Source organism: Eimeria mitis, genomic scaffold, assembly GCF_000499745.2.
Source record: "Eimeria mitis Houghton genomic scaffold, Emh_scaff1686, whole genome shotgun sequence".
Lineage (NCBI taxonomy): Eukaryota > Apicomplexa > Conoidasida > Eucoccidiorida > Eimeriidae > Eimeria > Eimeria mitis.
In genome coordinates, this window is record NW_024015080.1 from 1 (window position 1) to 10,087 (window position 10,087).

At 48.7% G+C, this 10,087-nt stretch overlaps 2 protein-coding genes across 2 annotated transcripts; one reads left to right on the forward strand and one right to left on the reverse strand.

Annotated features, from left to right (window-relative positions):
• Window positions 1-94: 94 nt before the first annotated feature.
• EMH_0041770 (uncharacterized protein) lies at window positions 95-3,913 on the forward strand (the record flags this gene model as incomplete). The annotated part of the gene is made up of 7 exons (XM_038022337.1): window positions 95-290; window positions 403-429; window positions 784-855; window positions 1,243-1,413; window positions 1,574-1,712; window positions 1,822-1,865; window positions 2,070-3,913. The coding sequence occupies 7 exons, from the start codon at window positions 95-97 to the stop codon at window positions 3,911-3,913; spliced, it is 2,493 nt and encodes an 830-aa protein (XP_037878191.1).
• Window positions 3,914-5,013: 1,100 nt separating this feature from the next.
• EMH_0041780 (uncharacterized protein) lies at window positions 5,014-7,925 on the reverse strand (the record flags this gene model as incomplete). The annotated part of the gene is made up of 8 exons (XM_038022338.1): window positions 5,014-5,097; window positions 5,214-5,438; window positions 5,756-5,845; window positions 5,953-6,040; window positions 6,142-6,242; window positions 7,169-7,234; window positions 7,371-7,439; window positions 7,695-7,925. 8 exons carry the CDS (start codon window positions 7,923-7,925, stop codon window positions 5,014-5,016), a joined length of 954 nt encoding a protein of 317 aa, XP_037878192.1.
• Window positions 7,926-10,087: the final 2,162 nt, after the last annotated feature.

Genomic DNA, 10,087 nt, shown 5'->3' on the forward strand with positions numbered 1-10,087 from the left:
ATTTGTTTACTGGTTTGCAGTCGTTACAGGTCACATAACTACGCTGACAGAGGCGGGAGTGCCTGTTGAGCTTGGACTTTCGCCTCTCCAGAACATGAAACGTCTACATGCAGAAACCTGTGTGCCTGACGAAGAGGGGTACATTCACATACCTTGCGTTTTTGAGGAATCTCGGCTTTCAAAAGATAGCCAGGAGTTGACGAAGTTGGAGGATGATACTGACCAGCAAATTCGCCATCGCGCCAAGGCAGAGTTGTTGAAACAAGCACACACGACAATCACGGGCCTAGGTAGGCCGTCTTAGCGTTTTGCAGTTACAAGCTACTAAATACAAGTAGGGACGAATCGCACGTTATACTTTTAAATCATGCAGTCATGTTCATATTTGTGCTTCCCTTGCAGGGGCGGTGGAGTGCAAGATTAGTTCGCGTAAGCCATTGACTGTTTTTAGTGCATCTGTGCCAAGCGCTGTCAAGTTTCCGACGCTGAAGAAACTTCTTCTGGCCTGCATCCTGTAATAAGTGGTGGTATGCTTGATTCTACATCNTTTCCGACGCTGAAGAAACTTCTTCTGGCCTGCATCCTGTAATAAGTGGTGGTATGCTTGATTCTACATCCGCAGGACAAGAAAGAAGCTTAACGGGAACGGATTGGGGACTGCTGCCTCGTCCAGTGAATGAACAGCTTGAGCAAGGCAAGCTTCATTTAAGCAGTGCAGCGCCGGATATGGCTTTGCCGTCCCCGTGCAGCAAATTACCGTTATGATTGTGCGACATTTTTCAGGCATAGAGCGAGTCTTGGAGAGACTGAACCTGGCGGTAGCCACAATGTTTACAACGTCGTCCTTAGATGCCGGTAAGCTGTTCCCAAGTGCAATGACGCACACTATCCCTCTCTTTTAAGACGCTAAGATGCAATTCGCTTTTCTATGGGTTTACTTGTGACGTGTCTACAGCGGCAAGCTATTGGCTTGCATTCGAAAAACGTAACACGAAACAGGCTACACAGGATTTCCAGAAAAGTATGTGCCTGAGGCCGCCGATTCTCCTACCCTGCATTCAGCGCCAGCACGATCTGTCATGAAAGGATTCGATCCCAAAGAACGAGTCATTTTTCACGCCGCCTGGTGTGACTCAAACGCGCATTCATTCCTGTCCATGCTTGTTTTCAGATATTTTACACGTTCTTCGACCTGTGGGAATGGATTCTANCGCATTCATTCCTGTCCATGCTTGTTTTCAGATATTTTACACGTTCTTCGACCTGTGGGAATGGATTCTATTGGTAGAAAATTGTTGCGAAGCTCTGGTCGCGAAAGTCTAGATGATGAAGTGCAAGCCGCTGCCGATCGCCTGAAAGATCTTCGATCAGCCCCTGATGGGATGAGAGCGGCCATGGCTCTCTATGCAATTCGTAAGCTCTTTACATACTGCCGAAAGGGCCCGGCCACCCGGAAGCATGTCTGAAGTGCAATTCATGATGTTTCATCGTGTGTTTGTTTTGAACTCACATCGTAGTTCCAAGTCCCCCGTCAGAAGAAGGTACGAGGACTACAATGCTATCATCAATCCAGATGATGCTAGGAAACGCGAGGAATCCGCTTATGCTGACGATCAGGGACACGCCATTCACACAGAATGTTACAGAGCTTGCTGCGCCATTGCCGAGCCCAACGCATATCTGGTTGTTTGCCTTCCTCAGCGCCCGGGAAGGTACGCCGTATCCCAATTGTATAGAAAGAGCATGACTCTCGAGAAATTTGGCCAAAACCTTGCCACGTCAATAAAACATGATAGGAGCTGCGTTCTTGTGTCGCATCAGGGTACCCACAACAAAAGGAGACTGTTCTTCAGAACCCGACGTGGGTAAAGGTCCTTTACTCTCATGGCTTTGTCCCAGGCTTCGTTAGGAATCTATTTTTTAGGTCTACTGCAGGGGTACTCAAGCGAACAAGNTATTTGGCTTGAGCAGACGTGATTCTGTTGTGTTTTGCTCCCGGGGATCTCCCGTATGATCAATCCTATGAAATCGCATGTGTGTGGACCGTGTTGGTGCATGCGTGTGTGCAGTTCTAAGAGAAAAGTTGCCCTCTACATTCTTCGAGAAGCTCTTGAACCCTTTTAGCTTCACTGTTCACAGCGCGGCTCTCATGCAAGTCATGAATTTTCACTCACTGAAGCACGATAAAACTGTGGGGGACTTCAATAGGCTTGTTGGCGAAGAACGGCCACTTTTCTTGCAAGACAAACCGATATCGGCCATAATGGACGAACAGATAAAAGCTTGGGCGGCCCATGGCTTGGCGCCCACATTACTAGAATCACATACTGATTTTAATACGTTCAAGAGAGCATGGGGGAAAGTCGACCTCAACGGCCTTCCACTGCCTGACCTTTCAGATTGGTGGGCCCGTCTAAATTCTCTTGTGGTGAAGGGACTAGAGTCATATTTGGTTTTAGAAAGGCACCTGGAATCTCTTGAAGACACTGTGTTCACGTTGGTCAATGACTCTCTTCGGAAGCTCAAGGCTGATGCCGGCCAAACACTGTTCTTCACAAGAGTTGCCCACCGGAAGCGACAAGGTCCTCTGCAGCGCCTTTGGGAAGGTGCAAAAAAGTCGCTTATGCGACTTCTGTATCGTTCACCCAGCAGACAACATGGTGTATGGTTTGGCGTTACTGTTGACTTCGAGCAGCTACACGATTTGCTTGACCAGTTGAAACTTGTGATAGAAACTGAGCCAAGGCTAGCAATCAAGATTAACATGCAAGAGGCTCTCCTACGTGAGGTAGAGACTCAAATTCGCATACAAAGTTCAGATATTTCACGAGTACCTCCGCTTGTGCAGCGAAATATGGGAATGTTGGGTGTGCGTCGCGGCTACGGCGGTTTGTCGGAAGGGCTACGTGAAGTCGAGTTTCAAGCGTCTATGTGTATTGACCATTGCAGAGGCCTGTGGCAAATGGCTCTCAGCAGCATGTTGCCTTCTATGTTGCACCCGACTCTGATGCAGAAATACGAGAAGGCCTTCGGCACATCGTGGGCATTAAAGCACCTTTCAGATCCAAATCTTGTTAATTCGAGGCGCATGATATTAAAGAGCGATGCGGCCCTCAATTTCTTCGATCATTCAACTCCGAAAGAAGTCCGAGATGAGCTTAAAGGTCTGGAAAGCGGACAAGGTTCAATGTTTGCTTACTATATTCTGTTTTCCTCTCGCGCCCATCAGCGTCTAGGGAACCACTACCTGGGACTTCATCTGCGTCAGCAGGCTCCGTTTATGGGGAACATGGTGCTGGATTGGATCTCTACTAGGAGGAAGCACGCAGTGGCTGCGATCATCTCTTCATTCGTTCTTACATTCATGGGCATATATGCGGTCATGAGCTTCTTCGACATTTTGCAGAACCTAGTGGTATCGGGAGCGACACCTCCACTTGACTGCTTGTGGAACCCGATATTTCAAGAAATGGCCTGCAACCCTGTTCCTGGGGGGGCTTCGCTTGGCATGGCGTGGGTGACGGCGATTGAGCAGGTCTTTCTCATTGGATTGTTTTCTGGTACAGCTGGAGGATTTTCCCTCTTCCTAACTATTAACTCTGCGATCGCCATTGTCGTTAACCAGTCAAAAACACTGATGCGCCTTCAGATGTGCTTGGGATCAGCTATCTCTAGACTTTTGCGAAAAGGTATGAGTTCTTTTTCGCGAGTTCGTGAGTACTTCAGTAAACGCCGGTCTGTCAAGCGAGTTATGCTCCAGCGGGCTGTTGCTGGCATGAAGGCCGGCTCAATCACAGCAGCTATGAGCAACTCGGAAACCCTAGAAGCTGCAGATCATCTCCTTGATAGGCTCGTTCGCACAGGCCGCACGAATCTCCTACATTCTTCTGGAGTGAAAGCCCCTTTAAAGTGAAGCTTGTAGAGAATAAATTTTACTTATATCGGGTCGTCACCGTGTCGCTAGCGCACGCAAATTTATGACCAGCGCAGCACTTACGCTTTTTGAAGTGTTCTTACACTTTTCAACGCCCATCATCATCCAGTCTGGATCATGTTTAAGTTTTTCAAACCGGGGAGGAGCTTCAGAAGTACAAAACTCTCTGAACGCTTCAAGTTTCGTTATGCGGCTACGCAGTAATTCTGACAGCTGCACATTAAAGTTTTTTAAGCAGTCGTGCGGGTGCTCGATGAGACAAGCGTTTTTCGGCTTTAGGTGTACTCTAGATATCGACCACAGGCTGTCGTAGGCTGGGAAGGCTGGACCATTTTAGAGCGTGCCCTTTTTCTTAAACGTGCAGGCGTGTTTTGCATGCAAGCGAGCAGTAGAACAAAAGTGTAATGATTTACGCGAAACACGCCAAGAATTCCGATTTTCGTCACTTAAGTTGAGTTAGTGGTGGCCATTATTTTTGGGAATGATGCAAGTATAGAAAGGCCCTACAGTTGCTTGCTCATTACTTCAGCTAACTGAATTATCAAATGGAATTACTGTAACGTGAGGACTGCGCAGGCTCTTAGAAAGCTCAGTAGGTATAACACCTTCAATCGATTGGTGGGTTAACAACCAGCCAAAGCGTCAGTATTAGTCCCGGCATTCGATAGAAGTGCACCATTAAGGTTTCAACATGATTTCGTCCGATGGACGATACTCCGAACGAGCAGGTTTTTGTCTTCTTCCGCAGTGTGGAACAATCTGCTGAACCAGTGGTGAGCAGAGCATCGTCTGCAGCATATTCTACCGTGTGCCTTCTCAAAGCGTAATCGCTCTACGGCTCCTATCCTGCCCTCATTGATGCCGGTAGCAGAAATGTCTTTAAAACGTCGTTCTCTTTTATGACAAATGGGCAGGTATAAAGACGGATCCGGAGGAGCACGACAAATGATTAAAAATTTGAATACTAGTAACCGCACGTTGCAAGGTCACGCTGCAAATATATTCGTGGTGATTCTGCCGTCATTCCTGATGTGTTCGTCAGAAACTGTTGAGCGCTGCCTCGTATCAGCAGCGATCACCTACAAATGGAGGCCCTCCTTTTCCGCGATATCGCAGACGGTCGCTAGGAAGCTTGCGTCGTCAGCAATGCCCTGGCTCAAGTCCTGAAGACAGGGGAAGGCTGCGCTGCCAAAGGTTGATTCCCAGAAAGATTCCGGTAGTGGCCCTTGCAGGGATAGACTTTAATGACTCCTATTCTTTTTGGCAATTGGCCACTTACCACGAGGGCCTCAAGTACGAGTGGAAGCGCCACTTGGCCACAATTGTCTTTCTCACAAAGGAAAGGGTGTAGGAACTCCGGGATACTGCTGAGCTGTATTTGTGGTCGGGGATGAGTGATGCGTACTGTTGCAGCGCTGGACCCCGCTGCTACTATATCCGTCGAAGATGCGGCAACCTGTTGGAAGGCTACGAGGATGTTTCTTCGGCAAGACTCGATAGGTACCTTCAAAAATTAGGCAAAGAGGCAGGCTTCCAGATTACATTCGAGACCTACGTTTTGCGTATACCTAGATTGTGTTATGTAGAACCACAGGAAGACGGCAGTGTAATGCATGTATTGCCGGAAGTGGCGGAACTGATTATAATATGCAGGATTTGATGCTTTTCATATAGGACCAGCTCAACAATCGTTTCGGTGCCTGCCAACGGATGACGAGCCACTGTCTGTGCAGTACAAAGTGATGGACACTCAGCACATGCTAGTGAAGCTCTTCAATTGCAGGATTACCGCACATATTACTTGGTTAGTGTGAATATCACCCATAAAAACTCCACAAGGTCAGAAGTCCTTATAGATGCCTTGTCCACTAGTGTCAGAATTTTTAAGGCGCTTCGCAAGTGCTCTATAGGCTGCACGCACCAAACGTAACAATACGCAGCGCAGCGTCCAACATCAGAACACAATCGAGGCGTAACACTGCAGGTTGGATAAGCTCGCACGCTGGGCAGCATCTTACGATATCTGCTGACTGGACACCAAACGAGTCCCAGAGGAACTGTTCCACTTCTTGTGCTGGAACGAGACCGCGAACGTCGCTCAGCTCCCTATGTGTCACTCCACAACAAACGAAGGCTAGTGGAAATACTGCTAGCCCTGGGACTAAAGGAACCACAATTATTCCGTGGACTCTTGATATCGTGCCTACTTGAGAACAGCTTTCAGGATGAGAAATCCCAGGCATCCTTTTGCCCTTTTAATGGCTTCTCGAAGGCGTTGTTTAAAACTCTGCAGCGCTGATTGAGGAGCCTACATCAACCGTCAGCAGACAGAAGTGTACGAGGTTGATGTTCCGCCGCAGCTAATAAACACGATTATCTGCATGCTCTGCCTGTTTTGTTCCGCATGGCCATTTTTGGGTGGGGACGTTGCTACGCATCGGCACAGGAAAGTTTTATTGGCTCAATATAGTGACAGAATTCATTTGTTAACCTCACCTCGGTTGCTGCAGTGTGTGGCTCTTTCGGGCTTCTCAGAGACTTTTCGAGAATTCCTAGAACCTCTGTGTCTTTGCACAAACCCTGCAGGGGCGTAGCCGACGAGAAAGGGCAATAAAAGAAATGAACATTGTTTAGCATGCGAATGAGCTTGAGTCGTCAACACTCTTCAATTTCTACTTTGTGCCGGCCCGATGAGTGTGGTGGATTCCATACTTGTAGCGAATTTTGTACTGGGATCGAGAAATAGTTGTTTTTCGCAAACATCGTTTTCCCTGAGCATGAGGTCTGCTGTACACTAGAACTGCAGGTCGCAAGCAAAGAATTCTATCCACAACCGTGATTATAGGACAAGGAAGGCAACGATTCGGGCGCGCAGAGAAGAAACCGCCGGCAGGGTCGCTATCAGTCTCAAGCTGGTCAAGGTATGGGGCTCTGTTTCTGACCTCCGGATGTTGGCTAGCTCAGTCCAACGGCTGACAAGTTCGGCACCCTCCGATGTTCCAGACCTCACTTGCTGTTGAATTATGCGGAGCCACACTGGCAAGAATGCAGCTTTAGTTAAGCAGAGGGTTAGGTGAGTGTGTGATGATCTCGAAAGAGCTACTTTCAGCCTAGCGTGGAACCGTCAGCTTCGGCTGGAACCACCTGCCAATTAAGGTGAGATCTAACTAGTGCATATAACTGACAGGCAAGCACAAGCAAAACGGTAGAAATAAACGGGGCTATCCATTGTACCTTCCGGAAGTAGTTCTCGGCATTGTCTTCAGGGGTTAAAACCTTCGCTTCTTGGGCATCAGGTACCTGCAACAATAAGGCCTACGAAATCTACGAAATGCATTGAGAAGGATGATGGAGTAGAGGTGCTCTATGACACCTTACAACTGCGCAATAGCACGCTTTGAGCAGCCCTTGGGTTGTTGAGCATGGCGCTGCTCACGTGGAACTTGTACTTTGCGGACGATTCTGTTTCGTGTCTGTCCTCGAGTTCGGCATGCGCAGATGAGTTCTGCAACACCTTCATAAGTATTGCATCTATATTCGCTTAACGCAACACGCGGCACCCTTGGGAAGCCGCATGCATTCAACTTGGGAATGCACACTCGTAGGCCGCTGACACTGTCAATCTCGGAACGTTCACGCACACTCGCAGAGCTAAACTGCTGTACAGTAAGGGCATGAAGGCTCGCCCCCTGGCTGTTGCAGTCACTAGGTGCATAGCGGAGTAGGATGCAGNTTTAGGTAGCTTGGCTGCGCTACCCACCTTGTTTTCACTGCGCTCTTTGAGCGCTGCTTCTACTGCCGCGGCGTCAATTGCCGTTGAGCGAAACATACACGTTTCGTTCATATAAGAACTTAGCTCTTTCATTCTGCGTGAAGCAAGCTCACGCTGCGTGAACTGTTGCACTCCATTTTGCTGGCGTGGAGGAGGATGAGTGCGGCGACCAGCACTGGTGACGAAGGTCTCAGACACTGGATATGGCCGGTCTCCCATAACGCGCATGAATGTGTCTAAATGAGGGGAGCTGCACATCACAGTGATTTCAATACGCATATACGTTGACAGTAGAGTAACTCAGGTTGCCAATGACATAGGATCTGCACAAGTGAGTGTATGTAACCGCCCAGGAACAGTTCCGTGAGGCTCCCTAAAAGCATTACATTTCTGCCTAGTGTTGTTAATCTTGTTAGTCTCGGCTCATGCAAATTGACTTGGATATCACGTTTCTGGATCGGCGTTTTTTTTCGTTCTGTTGCTTGAGTACCTATCCAGATGAGTGTGCCCAGAAGCGTCCCGGAGGACCTCCTCTTCCATCCAGTTCCCTATCAGGGTTCCATGGCCAGTAACCACGGATTTGTTGTACGTTTGGCAGTAACCCATTTGCTAAGGCCAAAGCTATTCTCACAACCTGAGCCTGTAGAGCCCCAGCTGAGTAAATAACTGATCCGCCGATGACGTCCAAGTCACGGTGCCGTTATTGACGTACTGCAGGTAATGCTCTGTGGAGCAGTTCTGTTCCAAGCGTATCAAAATGAATACCTGGGCGTAGTACTTGCTGCTGGGCCATCTGCCCGTTCGCCGGGCCTTCGTGAGCTTGCACTTGGCGCACGGAGCGCAAACGCACCAGCCGGTATTGGGCTTCCACACATATGTCTTTTCAACTATATAGTCAATATATTCCAAAAACAAACGTAACGAGCTTTTTAAATATGGGAAATATAATACCCAAGAGGCACGTGTCCGCTAGCTGACCTAGCAGCTAAGTGGTATAATGCCAAGAGCATGCTTGGGTCACTTTGGATGCAATGGTACGTAACTGAGGCACGCCTGGATCTCAGGAAGCCCAACGCTCCTTTAAATACATTTTTACTCGACTGTGATGCACATCGTTTGTAGTGTTTCACCTTTTGAGAGTGGTCCCCTTGGTTTGATAAATGCGTAGTAACATCACACCGGCCCCACATTTGAACCGGGTTATTCTTCAGTAGCGGCGGTTCGCCATACAAGGCCATCGCCTTACACCAAAGCTAAAACTTCTCCAATGAGATGAAATGAGTTTTGGATAAGGCTGACGCACGTAGTGGAACCAAAACCTGTTCGCTTAGCGGCAAGCAAGTGGACAACGTGGCGTCTGCGCCTAGCTGCACAGCGAAGCGTCTCCGACCCCCGGAAATGCTCCATACCCTCTTTTGCAGCTTACAATCATCGAAATATTTTTTGAATCCTTCCATTAATGGTATTTTCGCATGACTTAGGAGGCGCGGCTCAGTACGGCGTCGCCCTCACTGGCACAGGGCGTAGAACAAACACCAGTCCCTAACGCACACGGAGGACAAAGCAGTAGTAGGCCGAGCACTTTTAATTTAGTTGCATATCGTAACTAGAATAATGGTGCATTAGGGGGCAAGCATGCATTGCACGCCTGCAGATCATGCTGGTAGACCTGCCGCAGGAAGGTCTCTGATCCATTCCAAAATGTAGTGAGATTACGTGTAATCTGCTGCCTTCCTACCTAATACCAGAGCATTCAAGGCCTCCCCAGGCTCACTTAATTCTGATTTCCCTTGTTATCTCCCGCAAAGCGCAATGCCCAACGAATATGGCAAGATCTTGCTGCAACAGATAGAGCAGCAAAGGCGACAAAGATTGAAGCAACGAGCCGAAGAACGCGGGTTACCCATCCCTCCTGATGAACAGATACGGCTTTCACCAAGCTCCACGGCTGTGCATGCAGCCGGTTGGACTGCACAAGCAAGCGCATCCAGTAGAAGCGCCGGGGACCCACCGCCTGAAGCCGAAGTAAATCCCTGAAGCAGTGGCACAGTATATGACTTATAAACTGGGCTTGCAATATAAAAAGTGTCGTTAGCACCCAGGCGCTACATCAGCCAACACTTCATGAAGGTTCTGTAGGCAGAATGTAGGCTCATAGACTTCGCAGTCCTGGTTTCGCATATCCTTGCCGGTAAGAGTGAGAACAGACTCTTCCACACTGCGCGCCACACAATTCAATTGCTCAGGTAAAACCGCAAGAAGGCCACTGCGCTGATGCCTCTACAGAGGGAAAGAACAGTAACCTGCAACGAAGAGCAACCCAAGAGAGCGGCGATGTGGCGAGCGTTCTGCAGTCTCTTGCTGCGCTAGCGCCGCTAATT